This window comes from Lissotriton vulgaris, chromosome 2_1 (genome assembly GCF_964263255.1).
Source record: "Lissotriton vulgaris chromosome 2_1, aLisVul1.2, whole genome shotgun sequence".
NCBI lineage: Eukaryota > Metazoa > Chordata > Amphibia > Caudata > Salamandridae > Lissotriton > Lissotriton vulgaris.
In genome coordinates this window covers 520062233-520087399 of record NC_141687.1, presented here as the reverse complement: position 1 = coordinate 520087399, position 25167 = coordinate 520062233, and the positions used below count along the sequence as shown (strand labels likewise).

The 25167-nt window shown below is 46.5% G+C and overlaps 1 protein-coding gene across 2 annotated transcripts in view; it reads left to right on the top strand.

Annotated features, from left to right (window-relative positions):
• The window catches only part of MAP3K13 (mitogen-activated protein kinase kinase kinase 13), a 624460-nt gene that overhangs the window by 426710 nt on the left and 172583 nt on the right, over positions 1-25167 (top strand). For both annotated transcript variants that reach the window (XM_086955435.1, XM_086955436.1), the window contains 2 exons: positions 12334-12525; positions 18147-18305. In XM_086955435.1, the coding sequence (XP_086811561.1) occupies positions 12334-12525; positions 18147-18305 (351 nt within the window). The remainder of the gene's footprint in view (positions 1-12333; positions 12526-18146; positions 18306-25167) is intronic.

Here is a 25167-nt window from a genome sequence, read left to right as displayed (position 1 = left end):
ACCTTTTTCCACAATTGGCGTCCCAAAGCGTGGGGCCCATCAGCGACACGTGGATCCAGTGGGAGAGGTCCCGACGACAGAGTGAACGACTGCAACGATCGGGAAGAGCTCGTGTCCGATAGACCCTCGTCTGACAGCCGATCATCCGACCTTCACTAGTTCTGAACAGACCTCTCTCGAGTGATCTACGGTCCTGACTGGGAACCATCAGGAGTGCCACGGGCATCACGAAGGAGAGAGGACGATCGGGCGCTGGATCCAGAGGACAGGAAACCGTCCATGCGGTCCGGGTAAGGTCGTGTAAACACGACGAATTGAGAAAAGATTGTTTTGTTTGGATAATACTAGTATTACGCTTTGTTGAAACCTCTGGAGATTCGCTGTCTGCAAACGGAGAAAACAACAGGCTCTCTCTTTGCAAACAGTGAAGGATAGGTAACGCAGACTTTTGTCCCCGTTGTAATCCGTCGTGCCTATCTTCCTCCCCCACTGTTTCCCGAACTGTCGTTCGTGGATTATTGTCTGGAGATTCTTTGTCTGCAAACAGGGAAGAACAAGGTCTCTCTTTGCAGGTAGAGAAAGAGTGGGTAACGATAACTTTTCGTGCCCACTTATTCTCCCCACTGAATTGTTTTGATTGACCGATTATTCGGTATTGGTTCGTTTGAGGTATTCACCGCCGGCAAACAACGGAGAATAGAAATATTCTGTCTAGTCTTTGCCCGCCGTGATAAGATAGGTAGTGCAGACTTTTGTCCCCGTTGTAATCCGTCATGCCTATCTTCTCCCCACTGGTTGGTAGCCTGTTTAGCCTGGACCGCTTATTAGAGATGAACCATCCAGCTCCACTGGAGGGTACCCCTAATAAGGACATGTTCACTAAGTATGGACTAGTCGCTATAGCTTACACTAAACTATGGCATAAATATACGAAAAAGAACCCTGAAAGTCAGTGGCCACTGATAGGTTCCTTTAACGAAAATAAAATAAAAACATTAGAAATAGCGCTCCAGAAAAATAAAACTACGCCCACTATGCTCGACAGTATCGGCATGTGGCGCAGAGAAATGGAACAACGAAAGAAAAGAGAAGAAGCAAAAATAGGGAAAGAATTACGAAAGGCAGCCCACCTGGCCGCAAAGCAACTAGAAGAGGAAATAAAAGAAAGAAAGCAAGCTACACAAAACCAAGAATCAGGGTCGACAGGCCAATGTCCTGTTAGGACCCCCTCTGCGCTCTACCCTGAATTACCCTCCAAACAGCGGGCGAACGATGAGTTACTACTAGGTCCCCCAATCATCTACATGCCCCCTCCGTATGCTCCCAGCCAACAAAGCCTGCAAGCCCCAAGTGTGAGTGAAAGTGATCCTAGCACTAGTGCACCAGCCCTCACGGCCTCTGCACCAGCCACATTAACAACTTCATCAGACGATCCCGAGGCTAGCAAACAATCACCAGCCAGACTAAATAGGTTGAGCAAAGATGAACGGGATGGGATCGACAAAATAGCAAAGACATTAGTAGAACGAAGGGAGAGCGAAGATTATACAATGAGCGTATATAATTCACATGCCGACAGCCACAGACGGCATTTCATCTTGCGATTCAGCTACTACACCCTGAACGCATATGAAGATAGGTATCAAAGTAAGGGTCCCGCTAAACTAACAACGCTGTATAGGAAGATTGATGTTGGAGATGGGACTGAACGTGAGGCGACGGAGCTCTTCATGCAAATGCTTGAGGTCTTCCGCCACCTCACGGAACAGAAACCAGAAGCCAAGGTTACAGTCCCTGAAACAACCTCGGTAGAAGTAGCCAATACTATGATGCCTATCAGAGAAGCGGCCCCTTACTGGATCCCGCCACGGGGCCAGGGAACAAGCGATGATGTCAATAATGAAAATGCAAAAGGGAGGGTTGTGTACAATTGGGTTTACCAACCATGGGACCGACAAGATATCCTAACCTTCAAACAAACCCTGCCCGATTTAAGAAAGAACCCGACGGCATTTTATACCGAATTAGGCACAGCCTTGGGTTCGACAATAATGACTTTAGCGGACATTGACTTGTTCTTTGGGTTATGCCTGCCAGCTGACGTGTGGAAGCAAATCCGGAAGGCTGACCACACGGATCTGTTTGGACATACCTGGGACCAACTCGGTAAACTAGATGGACAAAGAGAGCCTGGAAGGAAACCAGTAAAAGACATACTGGAACTCCCAGACAAACTAGTTCAGAAGTTAAAAACACTGATCCCGGAAAGAAAGGTAGATTGGTCGATAGTCACGGCCTGTCGACAGAAACCCCAGGAAGATGTGTCAGAATACTTCTCCCGATTCGAGACAGTGTTCTCCAACTACAGTGGCCAAGACATGACCACCGCAACCGGACAACACCTATTTGTACAAAATTATGTAAAGGGCCTAACACAAGAAGTCTCCCAAAAACTGCAGACGAGTGAGAGTAGTTGGGGGGCCTCCAAACCCGCAGCTATCCTTCAGATGGCTCAGTATTACGAGCACCAAAAGAATGAGAATGATAGGGCGTCCGAGAAAAAGAAGAAAGATTTAAAGGAAAGGGTAATGATAGCCCAGATACAGGGTATAGCGGTAGGACGGGAACACCAAAGGGGGAACTACCAATCAACCACCCCCAGAGATCTACCTTCTAAAGATCACACCCCAGCACCCCACACTGGACGTAGAGACATTAGCAATGACCAATGCGCCTTCTGCAAAGGGTTCGGCCATTGGAAATCCCAGTGTCCGGTTCTGCTAGAGATGAATAGAAATAGGGATTCCAGGGATGTGGCAGGTGGTCCGAGGAATAGAGTACAGGGACGAGGGCACCCCAACGACACCAACAATGACAGATCAGGGAGACTGAACACATTTGACCGTCCCCGACAGAACCAATATCAGCTATCCGAAGGTGAAAATGCCCCCGATTTTGCATAGGACTGCCAGGGGCAAGGGAGGGATCCAGTCGAGCTCTGTGTTGACCAGCAAGGTCCTTATGTCACCGCTAAGGTCCTGGGTACAGAGTCTCCATTCTTGGTAGACACTGGGGCGACACGTAGTGTGTTATCAAAACGACTGATTCCAAGGGCACCCTTGTCTGGCTCACACATAACGTCGATAGGTTTCGATGGAACGCCCTCCACTAACCCCTATGTCCGTACCTATTACCTTTGACCTAGAAAACAACACCACGGACGCGACATTTCTGCTTTCCTCCAACTCCCCTGACGCCATTATGGGCATTGACTTACTGAAACATTTTCGAGCTACCATTAGGTGTTCCCCAGATGGAATACGAGTCATCCTGTACGACAACCCAGACCTGCCCAGATCCCGTCCCCCACGACACATGTGCTCCATAACTGATGCTGACATGTCCTTGCTTGACACCCTGCCTCCGTACCTATGGGCCAAAAATGACTCTGATGTGGGGCGAATGATGATTGATCCTATTCACATAACTGTACGACAGGACGCTATGCTCCCGAAACTCCCGCAATATCGGATATCGCCAGAGGGTGAGAAGGCACTGGTAGCGATCATTCAGTCACTGGTAAATGCAGGAGTGGTTGAAGAGGTGGTTAGCAACGTCTGCAACAGCCCAATCCTACCTATTGTTAAGAAGCAAGGTGAAGGAGATGAGAAAGCGTACCGCTTCATCATCGACTTGCGAGAGATTAACAAAGTGGTTGTACCCCAATATCCTGTAGTCTCTGATATCACCACCATTCTGACCCTCATCCCGTCCACTGCCACCACCTTCACTGTTATCGACCTTAAGAACGCGTTTTTCTCTATCCCCATCCATCCAGACAGCCGTTATCTCTTCAGCTTCACTTTAAAATCCCGCTCGTACCGATTTTGTAGAGCTCCCCAGGGGTACACTGAAAGTCCCAGCATTTACAGCCAGGCCCTCAAAAGACAGCTGGATGCCTTCCAGCTACCAGAGGGGGTGGTGTTGATCCAATATGTCGATGATATCCTTTTGGCGGCCGACACCACCCCACTTGCCACGACAGCCACTGTCCAACTCCTGCACTTTCTTGCAGAAAATGGCCATAAAGTCTCCAAAAAGAAGTTACAGTTCTGCCAGCCACAAGTGACTTACCTAGGCCATCTTCTGTCCAAAGAAGGGAGGAAACTTACACCCGACCGAATTCAAACCATCCTAGACACCCCCATCCCAAAAACACAAAAGCAGGTCCGCTCCTTGGTTGGCCTAACCTCTTTTTGCAGACAGTGGTTACCTAATTACAGCCTCATTGTGAAACCATTACTTGCCCTGCTGACCAAAGATGCCCCCTCCTTGCTTCCTTGGACCACTGAGTGTCAAGCCTCCTTTAAGGAATTACTGGATGCACTCTGCTCAGCACCCGTCCTCGGAACGCCGGATTACTCCAAACCCTTCTCCCTCTTCACCCACGAAAGGGAGGGATGTGCATTGTCTGTCCTAACTCAATCAATTGGTCCTAAGCAACGCCCTTGTGCCTACTTCTCCGCCACTCTTGATCCTGTAGCCAGAGCTTTGCCTGCCTGCCTTCGAGCAGTAGCTGCCGCTGCTGTCTCTATCTGTCAGAGCGAGGGAATCGTACTTTCCAACTCCCTCACAGTATTAGTACCCCATGCAGTCGACACCCTTTTGAACCAGACAAAGACCCAACACCTGACTAGCGCACGACTGACAGGGTACGAGTTGACTCTGCTTGCACCCCACATCACACTAAAGAGATGCACGACTTTGAATCCTGCCACATTGTTACCCCTGCCTGAAAATGACCCCGACATTCCTCCCATCCACGACTGTGTGACCCTCACGGACGAACAAACTAGGAGTAGGGTTGACCTCCGAGACACTGCTTTTTCTGACCCCGATGGAGAGCTATGGGTAGACGGCTCATGCATCAAACTCCCAGATGGCACCACTTCAGCCGCTTATGCAGTAACGACAGCCCGAACAGTAGTTGAGACAGCCTGCATCACACAACGATCTGCCCAGGCAGCAGAGCTGATAGCCCTCACACGAGCATGCATCATCGCCACAGGGACCACCGCGAACGTATATACAGACAGCCAGTATGCCTTCGGAGTGGTCCATCATTTTGGACTCCTGTGGAGGGAGAGGGGATTCCTGACGTCCCACGGCACCCCGATCCTCCACGGAGATCTAGTCTCCGCTCTGATTGAAGCAGTTCTCCTCCCCAAACGATTAGCGGTGATCAAATGTCAGGCACACAAAAGGGTGACAGACTTAGTCGGACAAGGGAATGCATTGGCCGACATCCCTGCACGAACCACAGCTGAGAATAGGACGGTAACACGCATGTATGTGACCAGGTCACAAGCAGAAAAATGGAGTGACACAAGGGTAATGATCAGAGACATACAGTCGGCCAGCACCCCTCACGAGCTGACTAAGTGGGCAAGGGTGGGTTTAAAGGATGAGGAGGGCTGCTGGCGAACGAAGGATGCAAACAAATGGTTGCTGCCCGACTCATATCTGATCCCCATACTGACGATGGCACATTCCCCCGCACACATAGGATCTGCACCCATGATCGAACTCATTTCCAAAGTCTGGCACAACGACAAAATCCCTGACTCGGCCAGACGCCTAGTTCAGCAGTGCCTTATCTGTCTGCAACACAACCCCGGGAAAGGAACTGTGGTACCACGGGGAGGGTTTGGGACCCCCAATCACCCCTTTGAGGTCCTCCAGATGGACTACATCCAACTAGAGAGATGCCAAAGCCTGAAGTATGTACTAGTCATCGTATGTGCCTTCAGCAAATGGGTAGAGGCCTATCCAACCCGTGACAACACTGCCATGACTACTGCCAAAGTACTACTGAAGGAATTCTTCCCTCGCTATGGCCTTTGTCGAATTCTATGGAGCGACAATGGCCCCCACTTCATAGCTGAGGTTATCCAACTAATCCTAAAGGGGTTGGGGGTGAAGCAAAGGTTTCATGCGGTCTTCCACCCCCAATCCGCCGGTCTAGTGGAACGCCATAATGCCACACTGAAGCTGAAATTGTCAAAAATAGTGGCCACCACTGGACTTAACTGGCCGGATGCCCTCCCACTGGCCTTGTTATCGATGCGCTCCACTCCCACCAAGCACCATTTGACCCCCTACGAGGTCGTGTTTGGGCGACCGATGAATCTCTGGACTGCTCCCAAACCGACCTCCATTCATGACGTCCCAGACGTCCTACTATCTGATTATTTGTGCAAGTTAACTAAAACGTTGTCTGTCATTCATCAACAGGTGCAGCAGGCCATCCCCGATGCTTCCAGGGGCCCCGGCCATGACATCAAACCGGGAGATTTCGTGTTGATACGAAATTTCCAGCGGACCAAGAGTCTGGAACCGCGGTGGACGGGCCCCTGGCAAGTGCTGATTACCACCCGAACGGCACTTCGAGTGGAGGGGAAGAAGCACTGGCTGCACGCACATCATTGCCGGAAGGTCTCTGCAAACCTGGCCACGACAGAAAACGTCAGCACCCAAGAAGAGCTCCTGAGCAAAGACCGACCGATATTGGACTGTTATCCCGATACTGAGGCACTCGAACTTGCAAAATTCTCTGATCCCACTGTGCCATCCAGAGAAGGGTATTTCCTGCGTCGAAAGGAGGGAGTTTCGGCTAAGTAGGCCACGGACTAAGTTAAATCTCAGAACGGTGACCTAAACACAATCAAGGGTTACCGGGAGAGAAGCTAAACGAAGTCTGTGGTTCTGCCCACTACCGAGCCCCTTGAAGGTGATGGAAGCGCCAGATAAGAAGATGATGGAAGCGCCAGATAAGAAGATGATGGAAGCAACAGGAAATACCCAGTATAGAAATCCAAAGACTGACAACTTGCACAAATCAAAGACAATCGCACTCTTCATTGTCTTCCTCTTCTGCCTCCTCCTCATGACCTCCTTCTGGATTCTGGAGGAAAGCACACCGGCTCATGAGGCATTGCTACCTACTGCACAACCAACACCCCTGAAAGAGCATCACCTAATCTCTCTGTCGCCTCAGCTCCGAGAAAGGCGCAGGGAATTCTGGAACAATTCCTTCGTGCAACTGTTGCACCAACACAACCTTGCTGCAAATGCTACGAACTGCTGGATCTGCGGGTTGCTCCCGCATGCCACAGGACACTCCATCCCCTTCATCCCTTCTCCTTTCTCAGTTCACGGCTCCTGCCTCGCCTGGTTGATCCTCATGCAAGAGAGCCACAAGGACAACGCCACCTCCAGCCGGACAGTGTCGCACTTCTACTCTGGGTTCTGGCTGAACAGAACCGGAAAGGCCCCTACTGCCCTGTGTCCTGCGCTCGCAGGCGCCACCTTCCTCAAAGACATTCCAGCCAAAGAACGAGTCGAAGTACAGGTACTCCACAATCCAGCCAGAACCACCTTCTCTCATCTGCAAAAACAAACTACCGCCACCCTGACTGTGGCTCTGTCTGTTATCAATGTCACCGGTCTTGTGTGCCTAGAAGGCCAGGGAACGCAACTGGTGGGTCACAGCTCCTGCCGAATCACCAGAACATTGGACTCAGTTGACCCCCCTTCCTTTGTTGCTTCTCCGAACATGTACTTTGTGTGCGGCACCAAAGCTTACACCTGGCTCCCGAAAGGTTGGAAGGGTACCTGCTACATTGCCTTCGTCCTTCCCCCCCACGTATGTAGCCCCGGCTAACCATCACCGGCAGAGGCGTGCAGATGACATGGAACAAGCCGCCTCCACTGGAGCTCAGTTCCTAGATGCAGCAAAGGGACTTGTTCCTCTGTGGGGCCCAATGGCAAACAGCCGCGCTATCCGACACCTGACCCAGGCAGTAGAAACAACGATCAACATCACGGCTGGCATCCTCGCCAACAACACGGCGGAGCTTCAGGCGGTCCGCCTTGTGACCCTCCAAAATCGTCTTGTCCTGGATGTGGTCCTAGCCGACCGAGGAGGAGCATGCCGCATCATCGGATCTAGCTGCTGCACCTACGTGCCAGATAACTCGCCTTCAGTCTACAAAGCCATTGAGCACCTCCACAGACTTTCCTCGGAGGTTCACCAAGAACAAGAAGGATGGTCGCTCGGGAGCTGGTTTTGGGACACTTTGAAGAATTGGGGTTGGAAGTTGTTTTCCTTCGTGCTGATACCTGTTGTGATATTATGTGGGTGTTGCTTAGGTATCCAATGTCTGCCACCTTTGTGCGGCCTTGTTTCTAACTGTATGTGCCCAAAGACTTGGGACTTCCGAAATGAGCACATGAGCCCCCTCTATGAAGTAGAAATACGTGGCCTTATGGGGATAAATCCAAACTGACAAGTTGGCGAGACATGTTAAAAGGGAGGACTGTGGAATTTTAGTTTGCGATCTGAACATCGTCTGCGCCAGCTTGTCACCTATGTACTACGTGCACGGCAGCCATTTTAGGTCACCTATGTACTACGTGCACGGCAGCCATTTTAGATATCATGGTCTCCCTGTCCACGATCGATCACCAGCGCGCCCCACTGACCCAGCAAGCATCCTCCGCGCACCCTGGCTCCCCCTCCCTCCCCCTCATGAGCATGACCCTTCTGCATGACCCTGTCCTTGGGAGTCACGCCAGCGCCTGACCAACACCTCCTCTCCTCCCATGAATGCCCCTCTGTTGATAAACCTTCCCTCTGCACTGGATTGTCCACGCAGCATGAATACCACTCCATTGATGGCCCCTCACCCCGTGTCCGACTGTCCACACAGGTCCGAGGCCATCGCCTAAGCCGGGAGATATCATTTACTGCCCCTTATTGTATGCGGTCGCTCTCCCTCAAAGGACCCTCTATTGATCCAGGCCTCCCCACCCCCTGTGATATGATCAGGCGCACACATCCTAAGACTCGACAGAACACTCAGCTGCGTGATGACCCCCTCCTCTTATCAGCAGGTTGAGGACCTCTATTGTGAAGGTATATGGGGGTGGGATTGACACAAGGATTACGGGGATGTCTTTTCCTTGCTTTACAAAGTTCTGATTGTAATAAAGAAAGGTCACATGCCATAAACCAGTGTATAAGAGGCCAGGCCTCCGAGAGGCTGTTAGAGCACCTCGAGACGATACCTTGTTGTCTGATCTGATGTGTTCTGCTCCGTCGGAATAAACTTCTGTTTTCCTGCCTTCTGGTCTCCGGCGCCTGCCTCATTGCTTGGTAATTTGAATGGTACAAGGGCGGTTAGCGCCGGGCAAATCTTGAGAAAGGTCCTAGCCCTACCTTTTTCCACATTTGTGTGTATATATATATATATATATATATATATATATATATTTTAAAAAACAGAACTTAGCCAAAAAGGATTTTATTAAGAGAGGTTAAGTCTGTCATTAAAAAAAGTGATGGGTATAGAGAAAAGAACTAGTTACTGGATCTTGCTATACCACTTAAAGTTTAGGGTTATTTTGGAGCTTAAAAATATCGTCCTACTATGACCTTAATCCATCTGGTCTTGTAACAGAATCTCAGTTAGACTTGAGCCTCAGTAGGTCCCCTGTAAGACCCCTCCCCCTGAAATGTTAGCTTAAAATAAGCTCCAAAAAAACCCTAAACCTTTGGAAGTTGTAGAACTGTGCTGATATGCATGATAAAGATGTATCTGTCTGCGTTTGCCTGTTTTATCCTTCTCTCTTTTCACTACAGGTCTGAGAGTGTAAACAGAAACAATCAAGTGCTAAAATTAACACTGTGAATTACTGCACAAGTGGTGTAATTAATCTGTTTGTTTTGTCCTGACGAAGGCTCCATAGACCCGGCTGGGCACTAGGGAGCTGAAACATGTCGACACCATTCATTAAGTGGTATAGCAAGATCCAGTAACTAGTTCTTTTCTCTATACCCATCACTTTTTTTAATGACAGACTTAACCTCTCTTAATAAAATCCTTTTTGGCTAAGTTCTGTTTTTTAAATAATTCCCTTTCACATTCCCATCCCTCTTTCTCTGGACACTGCTGCCAGAACCTGAGGTTGCCTCTTGGAGAGGCCGGCATACAGCACGTTATTGGACATCCTATAATAAATGCCGTAACGCTAATGTGGGGCGGAGTACAGTAATATACCGCATTCGATAAACATAGCGTTTTTGAGGGTGTTCCATGCCAACCAATGGTTGAACAGTTACAAGTGTCCATTCCACCACTTGATTACTTTAGCTTTGGATGCCACCATTTCCCTCCAGTCCAGTAGTCCTGCCTCTTTCACCTCAGCTGAACATTCCTGTCATGAGGGGGAAGTGTTTCAGAGCCTAATTTCCTCACTGTATGAATGCTATTAGGGAATATCTTGTCATTTATTGGGTACCAGAGGTTGCCACCAAGCCCTTGATTCATGTGACCGAACTTTCAGGTGATTTTCTTCATGAATCTCTGCACACATTGTAGAAGATACACTGGCACTTTTATGTACCAACCCCATACTGCAAAAACTGCCAGGAACTGAAGGCCTCACGTCCATGATCAAGAATGTTTTTTTACTGGTTTTAAGTATTGTCATTTTTACGTGTGGGAACTGTGATCCAGAGTGCAGTGGGGGCTGAGTCAGTAATTGTGGGGGCAGGGTCAAAGATGTGGCAAAAACTACACATTATACTGCAACTATTTTGTTGGCATCTCCGTTCCACTTCCATGCAACAGCATATAAAACAAAACAAACTGATAAATGCAAGGTAAACGGTTTACGTTATGAACCCTAAATTAATTAATGCGATTACTGCAGATGCCTTTGTGTGTAACCCGAGTCACAGAAATAAATCCTGGTTGGCTTGTGTATTTATAGTTCAATGCGGCCAATATGTTGTCATCCATTTAAAAATGTATTATACATTGTATAAGATTGACTGCGGCAAAATGTGCAAAAAGATTTGGGAGGGCATTAGCATGGCGGGCGGATGACTACCGCCCGACTGGCAGTGGCGATCCACCCACCAAAACACTCTGCCGGACGGCCTGTTACCCCCATCACATTAGCATGGCAGAGGGTACCGAGGCGAACGAAAGACCGTCTGCCGCTTTTCCACTGGTAGGCAATCGTCAAGATTGCCTTCTGGGCGGAAACGGCCCATAAAATGGTGGCGGTGCCTTGCAGGCACCGCCATCCATATTAGTATGTGGTATTTTCAATGCCTTTCCATGGCTGTGACTCTGCCATGGAAAGGCATGTGGAGTTCTCTTTGGGGGCTCTTTGCGGGCCCCCAGGAGGGTTGGGGGTGGAGGGGTTGGCTGCTGCACTTGGGGGGTACCCATGATACCCACCAACATTGGCATGCACAAGTTGGCAGGCACCGCGCGGTGCCGGTCACGTTTTGCATGCCAATACACAACATGCATATATTGCATTGTGACGGGTGCTGCTTACAGCACCTCTCGCCACAATGTAATATATGCGGAATGCCACCGCCATGGTGGCAGTGGCATCCTAATTGCCATGGCGGGACCGCTACACCACTGACAGCCGGTCCCAGCACCGCCAATGTTTCGGGATACTGAAGTCCACACGCCATCCTAAAGGACCTCTTTGTGTTTGAGATAAAAGAAGTGGTTCAAAACATCTATTTTCGTATTTCACAATCAGACTGCACTTAGTTATAACATTTTTAATTAGTGTCCATTAAAAGAACTGTAATTCAGCTGGTAATATCCTTTACATTACCTCTCAAAAGAACATATCTTTATCACCTTGGGGATTCAACGGACTCCAACATTTTAATGTCTGTTCTGGCCCTCAGAAAGGCTTTACATTTTGTGATTCACCAATTGCACTTATTTACATTTCTTTCAGGTAGTAGGTGCCCAGGCGAGAAGGCTTCTTGTTTAGCTCCCTGCCCCTTCCTGGCTTCAAGGCAGAGCAGACGCCCCCATCACACACACTTACTTTTCACCCGTATGCTCATGAAGATCTGCCTTAACCGTTTACGTGATGGTTCTTTATAGCGAAAAGTAGTGGAAGTTTGATGTTGCAAGTGGCAAAATGCAAGTACTTCTCCCCAACTCTGTACCTCGAGATGGGCAAACTGTATCCCCGTCCAAATTAATATTAGGTGAAATTACACCAGTGACAAGCATACCCGACATTGGTCTACTGTCGGAGCTAATTCTGATGGATGATGAATTTTACAGTGGTTTGTGAATCCTGCAAGTATTACATACAAACATAGGCAAGGCCGAGCTGTGTAGTGGCGTGCTTTCATGTGGCACTCTAAACATAGATGGTAATAAAGATATAGCAGTCTGCATTTTCATCTGTGATAACAGAGGTACACTTTTCTCTTGGCAGGGCTGTTTGCACCCAGGCACCATGTTACTGCATCATTATGGAATATTGTGCACAGGGGCAACTTTATGAAGTGCTTCGAGCAGGCCGCAAAGTCACCCCTCACATGCTGGTGGATTGGTCTTCGGGGATTGCCAGTGGGATGAGCTACCTGCACTTGCACAAGATCATTCACCGGGACCTCAAATCACCAAAGTAAGCTTCCGTAATCTTGCAATTTAATATCTGACATCGTATTTTTATATTTTATGTGAGTGAAGTACTTAAATGTAATTTTGTCATTCCCCAGTTTTACACGACTTGGCTTAGCAAATGTATTTAGAAAAGGACATTCTTTCAGAAAAGAAAATGATTCTGAAGATTATAGGCCTGATGTATATGTTGGCGGAGAGGGAACTCTGTTGTAATGTTGACAGAGTTCCCTCCCCGCCAAGACTATGGTCTCCCCACTCAATTTAAATTTGGGCAGACCATAGTTTCACGATGGCAGAGGCTACTCCATCTCCGCCGTGGTCAAACTCCAATGGGCTGCCGGCCTGCTTCATTTAAATGGGTGGATATATAGCCATTTGTCAGCCCCATCACCACCAGAAAAAAAAACTAGTGGTAAGGGGCACTGAAAAGTGACCAATGTCCTCCTCGGGTGGGGGCATTGTGTTTTTTTTATTTAAAAAAAAATTCTGCTTTGGGTTTACAAAAAAAAAAACAATTAACTTTAACGTTTGGCTCTGTCATGTTTAATGAAGTATCTGTCATAGTTACAGGAACATGAGTTGAAGATATCGGCCACACGTTGGGAGCTAGCAGAGTTGTTTTACAACTGTTAATAGATAGGTATTGAAACCCTTCAAAGAGTGCCATTTATTGCCCTTGCAGTGCACCAAATCTTCTGCTGTTGCTCTTAAGAGTTCAGTGCAGCTGACCAGTGGTAGACCTTGTATTGTCACACAAGAAGCACTAGCCACAGTAGTGGGTACACCCTGAAAAAAATGATACCTGTGTAGTTTTGTCTTGTAATGTGGTACTATCAGTTGGCTGAAGGAGCAATTATGCTCATCCCATACTCCCATCACCCGCTTCTCACTACTTCCAAACCCATCCTCCGAAGATATGAAGCAACAGGTGGAGATGGGAAGGGGATGGACTCGGTTTGTTTCTAGTCCCGCCTTGTCCAACATCCACTTCCTGATGTGGTTTCACACAGCTTTTTCCTCTCCGAATTCTTCTATGTGCAAGAGAAGCATTGAGAGAGGAAGGAGCTGTGTCTGTTCCCCAGCAAGGAGTCAGACACTGTTCTGGGGCCAAGACACACAGCTTTGTTTCCAGGTAAGGAGCATTACGCAGTTTGGATTTTATCTGACGCTAAGTCAAATTTCAAACAGCACAAGACACAGGCACACACCTCTGTGCCCTAGTGAGGATCCCGCACATAAATAAATAAATATTTGCTTAGAAAAAAATCCACACATTGTCCAGCTGTTTGTGGGGGCATATACAAACAGTTCTGCAGCCCAGCGAGGAACTTCTTTTTTCTTAGCCTCCTGCACCGGGCTTCTTCCTGGGTGGCACACACACTTCTGTGACCCAGTAAGGAGCCAAGATGCTTTTGCCTTTTTCTTACACGAAGGAAAATGTAAACAGTGCCCACCCAGCTCATTAGTGGGACACACACACCCACCCACCCACCTGCCTCTGCACCCTAGGAAAAAGACCGGATGCTGTATGCATTTTATTTCTCAGCCTAAGCTAAAATCCAAATAGTGCCTAGTTCCTTGCATGGGTGCAAAACACGCATTTGCATCCCAGCAGTGTGCTGAAGCACAGAAAAACACGTTTGCTCCCAAAGAACAGTCCTGCAATCTTAGCATTTTCCCTTTTTCAAACAGCGTCCAGCTCCTCCTTTGGTAACAGAAACATTTATCTAGAATTGGGTAAGCATGGGCGGAAAATCCGTTTCGCTCGCGGATTTTGCAGATTTTCGGTAAATTCGCAATCCGCGAGATTCGCGAATCTCCCGCAAAATCCGCAAATCCGCGAGCAGCGGATTTTGCTCGCACTGTTCGCGTGAGTTCGCGGCTTCCCAGTACAACTTCGCGCCCCGCGAATAAGTGCAAAATTGCAGAAATACGATCTTAGCAAAACTGAAACTACTTACCAGGTTCAAAAGTTCAGGCTCATCATTAGTAGCCATTTCCTGTAGTGCTTCCTGAGGGGCCCCTCCAGAGTTCAGTTGCCAGTTGCAACTATTATGTGACCCTGCTCTGAACCTCAGAATAGTTACACATATGCCACAAAGGTCCTGAATTACAGCTAAGGGAGACAAGCAGGAGCCAGGCTGGAAGTTCAAATCCATTAATCAGCCCCTAATTCATTATTGTCAGTTGGGGCAGGGCAGGTGGTGTAACTAATTTTGCAACAATGAAAGCACTTAGCAAGTGCAAAAGATAACTAATCAGGAAGCACTAAGGAATCAGGTGCCAGCTAAAAAAATATTCTGTGACACATTAATCAGCCCCAAATTAATTCAGGTCACTTGAGGCAGGGAAGGTGTGCTTGCGTTGCCACAATAATGTACACTGACTGGACAACCAGAGGGTGCTGTGATGAAACAGAGGGTGGCATGGGTGGGCCAGAGGGTGGCATGAGTAGTCAGAGAGTGGCAGTGGTGACAGAGAGTGGCAGTGATGAAGAAGAGTGTCCCAAACAGGCTGGACACCTAGAAACAACAAGTTCGCGAAACTTGCGACCCGACAGGTAAGTTCGCAATTTGCGAAATTGTACAAAACCCTCGCGAACTGGCAGAAACCCGCGCAAACACAAAAAAAAAATTTGCGAGAATTCGCGGATTTTGCGGATTGCGAGTTTGCAAATCCGCAAAATTCGCGAACGCGAGATTCGCAAAATTCGCCCATGCTTAGAATTGGGTCATCTGGTAACTAGGGGACATTAGGAACCCCAGACATTTCTGAATGGTAGACATGTTGAGGAGTCCATGGTGGTGTAGCTAAGTAGCTTGCGAGGATACCCCCACTTATTCTTAACTAGAATTCCCTGTACAGGTCAAATGTTGTTTTAAAAAAAAAGAATTTCCTCATATTTCTGTTACAAATTTCAGTGAATGTGTAGAACAGCAAAACTCACACCAACTGGCGTTCCCATACTTCTGCCAATAGAAACATTATCATATGTATTTGGGTGGGCCTAATATAACTAACAGGAACAGGCCAAGTATGTCCCTGTTTGAATGTAATATCATGTCAATGTGGTCTTGGATTTGGTACGTCCCCCTGCCTGCCAGGCAATGTCAGGTCCAAATACAGCAGACATACCATATAGAAACTCCCCATCAAAAACATTCCTTGGCGCCTAATTTGTGGCCCTCTGCTCAAATCAAAAGTAAACCCACACATATATGATAACCCCTCAATCAGAAGACCTAGAGGAATAGCGATTTGGATCAAGCCTTTGAAGAGATTTGTTCTTATTTTGGAAAGACTGAAGGAAACTACTGTGTTTTAGAGTATCCTATAATTGTCTTGTTCAGAGTGTTTTACTGGCAAGCCAATCAAAGTGAGCGCTGTCTGGCACCTACTGATCTTATAGGGTGTAGATGTTGAAGATGTCTTCATATAGATGGGGACAATATGTGATTGTGGTATGTTTACATTCATCCCAGGGACGTTATTTGTGGTAAAAAAGATAGGTAACCCTAAACATGCATTTCTTTTGCGACTGATTTTCAAAATTTTCAAATTCATTGCACTTAGTTTATCGCCCGTGGGTTCCTTGAACGCATAGAAAATACATACATGTCTTTCTACCCCCACACACAGGAAACCCAGAGAAGCAAGTTTGGGGGTCAGGGCTTGGCAGAGATGTGCTCTAGCTTGAGGTAGACTTGAGGATATTACCATAGTTTGGGGAAAAAATGATAAAACTCTGACAAACGTAATGTTCAGATAGTTTTACTAGCCAACAACACAGGGCAAGAGAGGTCTGGCTAGCACCAATAGATTCCTTACATCGTATAGAAGTTGAAAATATATAGTTTTCATTCTTTCCATACAGAGCTGACTTTGAAATCTAATAATAACATGAACAGTGTACCATAAACAATGATTATGTCACAATTTTGTGGTCTGTGCTAAAAGATAATTTATTGGGCAGATTAGATTCTCTAGGAAACCCCATACATATTTGATATTGCCAGACTCCAGACATTCAGGGCAGCATTTCCTTACTTAGTGTTCCAGGATTTATATTTGTCCTTTAGAGAAATGCAACAAAATATTCAGCAAATTTGTCAGAAATGATGAAAATATCTCCACAGCTTTCATTATATGTTCAGGCTGTAATATATAGCCCAGAATGTGATAGAAAAAAACATATAATTTGTAAACCGGCACAAGAAACAAAAGTGGTACATGTGTTTGATCTCCCTAATTCTAATTTTCTTTTAAAACTCAGTTTATAGGTGAAGTAGAAGGAATAATAGTGAAGAACTATTTTCCCTCAATTACATTTTTTTCGTATGGCAGTTGAGTGATTGTGTGTATGCATGTGTTTTGTAGGCTATGCTGCATTCTTCTATGATTGAATGGGTTATAAAGGGGTAATCCTCGCCTAGGGCCATATGTACCAAGCTTTTTTTCATTTTTGTATGCATGAAACACGAGCTGCAATTCGGTAACATGTTAGTAAATCGTATTTCGGCTTTAAAACCAAATACTGATTACGTATTTGGAAGCGGCATGTTTAGAGCATCCCTTCCAAATACTAAATCTGATTGTTATGTATTAATGTTCTGCACCCAAATTTCAATTGCAAAACATTAATGCTTGGGAAGGGGTCTCCTTGGGACCCCTTCCCATTTATAAATTTAAAAAAAAATGGTTTGAGTAGTCAGTGGTCCACGGGACCACTTAATCTACTTAATCAAACCAAAAAAAAACTTTTCTTCTTAAATTCAACCCTGTTTCCTTTATATTACAAAAAAACAGATTGCTTTATTAAAAAGCAATCACAGACATGGTGGTCTGCTGACGCCAGCAGGCCATCATCCGTGTGATCGCTGTAATTCATAGTGAGTAAATCGCAATTTGCGACCTACCTCATTACTTTTCATGAGGTTGGTCGAATTGCAGCCCACTATGAATCAGTAACTTGCAGACTGCCCTAGTAGTAAGTAGGTTGATCGCAAATTACCAGACTGGTCGCAAAAATACTGTTTGCAAATTGTGACCCGTATTTTGTGACCAGTTGTACTTAGATCTGGCCTCCAGTGAGCCGAAGGTAACATCATCACAGCTGGTCGGGTCAAACCAAGAAAGCCAGCGGCTAGCTAGACTGGTGAAAGCCCTACATCTGTACAATTGACCTCGCTGGGTAGAGGAATTCTGCAAAAGAGCCCATTTTGCACTTAAGAGAAATATCATAGCCTAGATGGCTGTGCAGACTAAATAGGAGTGCCTCTGACTCTGCTAAGGGGGATCCAGGACTGCAATGGTAGACAAGTAATACAAATAAAAAAATACATTGGTGCAACATCAGCACCTCTGCTAAAACTTTTTATCAAAACGTTTGTGCACAAAAAAACAGTATTAGTACAGTGCAATTATTTCAGGATCAATAAACATAAAAGAACAAGGCTACATAGATAAATTACAATTCACATATATTAGTAGACTTTTCAATGATCTTATTTCGCAGTTTTAAAGTCAATTATTTATCATTCACCATTATGTGAAGACAGAACTGACATGCTCCCGTGATTATTTTATACAACTAAAATATTTGTTTTCATTCTCTCTTCAAAGTGTATTAGTCACGCATACTGACACCGTCAAGATTTCTGACTTTGGCACTTCGAAGGAGCTTAATGATAAAAGTACTAAAATGTCCTTCGCTGGCACTGTGGCATGGATGGCACCAGAGGTTATCCGCAATGAGCCTGTTTCTGAAAAAGTGGATATTTGGTAAGTGAAAATGCGAATGATAACAAAATCTCATGGTAAAAAACATGAAGTACAGTTGGATGATGTCAAGCTCAGTGAGCAGGGTAAAGTAGAACTTGAAAACAGACTTTATTATTTGGGTTTTTATGAATGGAAAATTAGCCTTATTTAGGGCCATATTTCAAGTATTGCTGGATTAGGTACTTCTGGGTTGTTGTATTACTTTGCCGTTCTGAGTTTGTAACCCAAATATGGGAAATGCAGCGGTGGCTCCTCTGCCATGGCAGAGGAGCTTTCCCCCTCTCCCCCCAAAAACGTCAGGAAAGGAAAAATAAAGCGACACGCGTTTGATTTCTCCTTTCATGGTGAATCTTGGGGGCGAGACTTGAGGAGTCCCGCACTGAGGGGAGTGGTAGTAAACTCCCTTCTCTGGGCATGAGGGTTTGGCTGGCCATCTCAGGCCGACCAAACCATCATGCTCAGGGGAGCGCTCTCCAATCCCAGCTGCATTGCTGGGGATGGAGAGAGCAGGCACAGACTCCCAGTCTGTCCTGGAGCACTAATGGAGAGCGCTCAGGCCAATTCTGAAGCTGCTCTCACGTGAGAGCCGCTTCAGTATTGGCTGCAGGGCAGGCTGGGATCCTGTGCCTGAAAAAGTGGAGCAGAGGAGCGCTACGCGGCCAGATGAAGGTTTTTTACATTATCATTATTTTTTATTTTCCCCCCTCCCTTCATGACCCCATTGCCTCCCTCCGTCCCCATTCCTCCCGGCCACTCGTAGCGAACACTGGCCGCTACTGGGGTAATGACCTCTGGAAGAGGTGCTTCCTCACTTATTACTCTGGCTTTTTCTTCATTAAGTGGTCTGCTGTTACCCATACTCTGCCTACTTTTTGAAATGCAAACTATGTATTTGGTAGAAAGCAAATGGCAATCGCAGTCTTCCCATTTCGGATCTGGGTTTTTGTACTCGACTTCACTAGTCTTCGTAGGAAACAGCTAATCTCCCACTGCCTATTTGTGCACTAAAGAAAGTGAACACACAAGGGCTATCTTGGGTGTGACACTCTTCAAATTTCGACATGTACCAAAGAACTGGTAGAAAGTACCTAGATTGCACTAAGTGTGATACAACTACCCATGGTGTATAGCTGCAATGCTAATGGCAACGTTCTATATGCAGAAACATCTCCTATTTGTGCAAGGAGATATTTTATAAAGAAAAAGTGCTAATCAAAATAAAGACAACATCCTAAGACTCTTTTTCAATGTCTTCACCACAGCCACCAGTTCATAAGTGTGGGTCATCATGCCGCTTCTATTGCATAAGTAAAAGTTGCAAAATAACCAGCTTTTCACCACCCACAAATTGTATTAAGCCCTAGCTAAGCGTATCACAGATGTATAATGGAAAGAGGCAATTTTGTACACATGATTTTTGATTCTCATAAACTTGATAAATATTGGCCATTGCAGTAAAAAGTTTAAAATTTGTGGATTTATACATTTCTCAGCTTGGTCTTCCAAAGGCTTGGACTGTACTCTTTTTGAATGGATTCATCACAGATTCCAAAGAAATCGCCACATGACAAGTTAAACACAACATATTTTCTCATTTGAAATACTCTTTAATGAAGGAGTGACGCTTGGTTAAAACCTTGTATACTTTAATCAGAAATTAAATGATAGATGACTGAATAAAGAAAAAGTAGGCAATATAGGAACCTGTTAATAATTGCTGGCCCAGATATGAATTACATGAAGTTAAAGTTGCTGTCCAGTTGGGTAAACCCAATTAATGGGTTTAACTAAATGGATGTAGTTTATGTACTTTGTACTTAACCCATTGCTGGAGAGTCTACAGTGAGTTTGACGTTCTACACACCAAGTATGTGCTCAAAGCCAGCTTGAGGTGCAACATATTGAAGTGACCTTAGGTATTGATTGCACAATTTGTCGTTCTGTTGTTTGTCAGTGAATAGTTTCACTTGCTTCTGTGAGCAACATGGTCAGCAATACAAAGATCCTCCGCCAATAAACTACTTGTGTTCATCACAAATTTGTATTAAAGTAAACGTTTGTCAAAGTACAATCCCTTCTTTGAAAACAGATTATATCACTTTATTGGTCTTGTCTGTGGAATTAAAAGTAGGGTGCAGGAGAACAGTGAAATCAGCCTTAACGTTTTGGCCCCCCAGGACACCAAGCAGTGCAGTAGCCCCCATTCCATGCAAAAGCACTCCACTCCTGTATCATACTGTATCCATGCTGGTGTAAGTCCCCCTTTTCCTGTTCTTATGCGATGCCCAACCACAGACTTCTAGATACATGTTCCCAATGGAGTTTTACCGCAGACCAGAAACTTCACTCATGCAGTGCTGGATGCTCGAGCTGTCTATGAGATTTATCGGCACATTTAACCTGCGAAGCCTTAAATTTGAAGTGTCATGGGTGATAGCTCCTCCATGGCATCTGCAGGCTTCACTGATAGTCAAAGAGCTTACGCTGGCAGGGCATCAGAGCTTCCCAGTCAGCTTGGGCAGTCTCTATACCTGAGGGTGGAATAGGCAGTGACCAGCCAGAGGAGGCTGTGGTTCTGAGTCTGATCAGTGTCTTTCATATGGATGACTTCAAGAAAGAGGGTACACAGAACTACATAGAACCAAGGAGGTGAAGAGATGGGAAAACATTAGAGGAAAAGGAACAACAGAACCATTGGAAACCTAAAGGGAGACTCACCATATGATGAGAATCTAACTCAGCGTCTGCCAATACTGATTTGTTCTTTCAACCCTATTGGGCGGAATAGGCAAAGGTGGCCATCTGAGAGACTCAGAGAAGGACTAAATGACTGAGAACTACCACTGGGAGGTGGACTTAATGATGGAAAATAGTGACATGAGATATCATATTGAACTATCCTTAAGGCACATCCTGAATGATCTTATGCATGTGTCCACTTATATCTGTGTCATCTCTGTCAGCTTACATCTTATGATTTTACTAAAGTGTTCTTAAATCTACACACATACACTAGTTTCCATAACTTAAGTAGAAATCCTGCTAGGGTGCTATGAAACACTAGTTTGGCCTGGCAAAGATGGAGCTAGGCACCAGACTTGGAGGCTAGCATCAGACATAGAGCCTAGCCTCATATATACTATTGCAACAACTTTGTGCACCACAATACATGAACAATCTATCAGCTCACAACTGCACACCACATATCATAGACTGTACGAGATCTCTGGGAATAGTTCTGGATAAGAACCTGAACATGCAGGATCACATCAGCGCATCTACCAAAGGAGCGAACTTCCAATGGAGCATCCTAAGGAAATTAAAACCCTCCCCCCCCCCCCCCCCCCAGATGACTTCAATCCCGCTGTGCAAGCATTATTCTTCTCAAGGTTGGAATATGGCAGTGCAACCCTCTGCAGTCTACCTAGGTACAGACTGGCCCCTCTTAGGGCTTCTTTGAATTCTGCTGCCAGGCTCATCACAGGCTCCACGAAAAGCAACTACATCTCTCTGGATTTGAAATCGCTAAATTGGATACCTTTTGCGGCAAGGATACAACCAAAACTTGCCTGCATGACACATAAAGCCCTGCATTTCCACACTCCCCTGTACCTCGCAAAAAAGCTAGATCTTTCGGACGGTGCTCGATCCTCCAGGAGCTCCAGTACCTTGTTGCTTTTAAAACATGAAAACTTATAATCGGTCCTTGTCAGGTATTGCCTTGAGAATCTGGAATTCCCTGCTTATGGAAACTAGACTGAATCCTTCAACTGTGTCCTCAAAAAGGTAGTGAAAGCTTTACTGATGAGTACTTTTCTAAATTGGAGGTTTAGCCACGGCCTATTGTCGTGTCAACCTAACTCTGGCTGGGCCTCCTAGCCCAATGGACTGCTCCACCTCATCTATTGTCACAACAACTCCCTTTGCTGTATGCAACATCCATGTTCTTCTGCCTACCTTGTCATGTTTTTCTGCATACTTATGATATCTTGCATTTTTGCTATACTGATCCCCTCCACTATTATGGACTTACGACCCTGTATATGTTTTGTCTATTTTGCTGTTTTACCACACTTGTCTCTCTCCTACGTGTGTCGCAATTCTCTGTAAAGCGCTCTGATACCCTCTAGGGTCATGTTCGCGCTCTACAAACCTTTTTAAATAAATAAATAAATACACATCATTCTTTGCAAAAAAAGCTAGATCTGTGATTGAGGGTGAATGTTTGATTTATTCAACATTCCGTCCATCATTTGTTCTTTTTGCTTTTGTTGCTCTAAGTGGGAAGGGTATGTACAGACATGGGTCCTGTGCTGGATTCAAGCTAGCCTGGCTGATGAGGGGTGATACCCCGAAACCGATCCCAGGATGCCTGTTTCCATTCCATGGAGGACTTGGCCTGGCAGTTCGGGCTGGACTGTTTCCATTGGAAGCAGAGTCAAGACTGATTTGCGTATGGATGAGTCCAAACTGGGGTAGTGTTGTGAGCAAAAAAACAATGGATTAAACCCAGATCTGTGACTGGGGGTAATGTTTGATTTGTTCAGCATTCCGTTCATTATTTGTTCTTTTTGTTTTAGTGGTTAGATAAATGGCAAGCATTCCTCCTGTCACATTTTGTGTGCTTGACTTATCTGCATCAGTTATCAATAGAGGGCCCAGTAAAAACATCTGCACATGAGGGTTAGTGGGTGAGAGTGGTAAAAGACAGTGTCAGTTGCAAGTCCTTGTAGTGCATTTTGCTAAAGAATTTTACTCACCCATTTTCCTGCACTCTTGTTTCTCACCCCTAGCGTTCTAAACTTATCAGGAACCTTGTCCATGCGTTACCATTTTATAGCAGGATGATTCTTTTTTTTTTATGTCCTCATTTCGCCACAATATGCTCCAAATTCAAGAAAGGGGTACTCTGACCATTTCAAGTATCCAAGGGTAGTTTTTACCGGCCTGGTCACACCCCCAAGGGAGAGAAGGATACCACGTATCTCCAGAGCTGCACCTTTGGTTTCGTGTGTGGCTTCCAACCCTGATCTTGAATTGTCTAATAAACTAATGAGTTCCTTCTTTTCAAAGATAATAATGGCCCCATCAAAGGGGCTCTATCTAGAGCATATTTTTAGTCATTAGACCAAGAAATCATAATGCCATAAGAGTGGGAAACAATAAAAGATACCATCAAAGATAGAGCGAAGAGAGAGAAAAAAAAGCTATCAAAGCCTGTGACCAAAAACATTATGTGTTAGGGAGGACCTGCCTCCACCCACTTATCCCAATTATCCCAATTTTCCCAGTATCTTGTTTTTTGGATTGTATTTACCAGATTGATCTAAAGAAGATACCCTCTGGATGGAATTAATCCATTCTTCTTCCGTAGGGGGACAAGGCAGAATCCATTTAATGCAAATCTCCCTACGAGCTAATAGTATCAAAGTGAAAAATCAATCAATCAATCAGAGTACTTATAAAGCGCGCTACTTACCCGTGAGGGTTTCAAGGCGCTGAGGGGAGGGGGTGCTCTACTGCTCGAAGAGCCAGGTCTTAAGGAGTCTTCTGAAGGCGAGTAGGTCTTGGGTCTGCCGTAGGTGGGTAGGGAGGGTGTTCCAGGTCTTGGCAGCGAGGTAGGAGAAGGATCTGCCACAGGAGGTTATTCGTTGGATGCGGGAGACAGCGGCGCAGGCGAGACTGGCAGAGCGGAGCTGGCAGGTGGGGAAGTAGAAGCTGAGTCTGCTGTTCAGGTAGGCTGGTCCGGCGTTGTGGAATGCTTTGTGTGTGTGGGTGCGGAGCTTGAAGGTGATCCTCTTGTCCACGGGGAGCCAGTATAGGTCTCTCCGGTGGGGGGTGATGTGGCAGTGGCAGGGGACGTTGACGATCAGTCGGGCAGAGGCGTTTTGGATTCGTTGTAGTCGTTGTAGGTGTTTGGCTGGGATTCCTGCGTAGAGTGCGTTGCCGTAGTCCAGTCTGCTGCTGACGAGGGCCTGTGTCACCATTTTTCTTGTTTCAGTCGGGATCCACTTGTAGATCCTGCGGAGCATGCGGAGGAGGAGACGGTGTTGACCTGTTTAGACATGGAGAGGGAGGAGTCGAGGTTGCGTGCATGGTTCAGCTTCAGACGGCTGTTCCTCATCCAGTTGGTGATGGCCTTCATTCCCTTGTGGAGGTTGGTTTTGAAGGTGTGCGGGTCCTTGGGGAGGGAGAGGATGAGCTGGGTGTCGTCACCCTAGGAGATGATATTGAGGTCGTGTTGGCGGGCCACTTGTGCGAGGGGGGCCATGTAGACGTTGAACAGCGTCAGGCTGAGGGATGAGCCCTGGGGGACGCCGCAGATGATGTCGGTGGCCTCGGATTGGAAGGGCAGGAGGCGAACACTCTGGGTTCTGCCGGAGAGGAAGGACTTGGTCCAGTCAAGGGCCTTCTCTTGGATTCCGGCTTCTAGGAGGCGTGTCTTTAGAGTGTGATGACCGTGTCAAAGGCGGCTGACACGTCCAGGAGGATGAGGGCTGATGTTTCGCCGTTGTCTAGTTGGCGCCTGATGTCGTCTGTGGTAGCAATGAGGGCTGTCTCTGTGCTGTGGTTTCGTCTGAACCCGGACTGGGACGGGTCCAAGATGTTGTCTTCCAGGTGGCGGGCCAGTTACATGTTGACGATTTTCTCGATGACCTTCGCTGGGAATGGGAGCAGGGAGATGGGCCGGAAGTTCTTGAGGTCCTTGGGGTCCGCCTTGGGCTTCTTGAGGAGGGCGTTGATTTCGACGTGTTTCCAGATTTCCGGGAATGTGGCTGTTTCGAAAGAGATGTTGATAACCTTCCGTAGTTGGGGTGCGATGGCAGCGTCTGCTTTGTTGAATACATGGTGTGGGCACGGG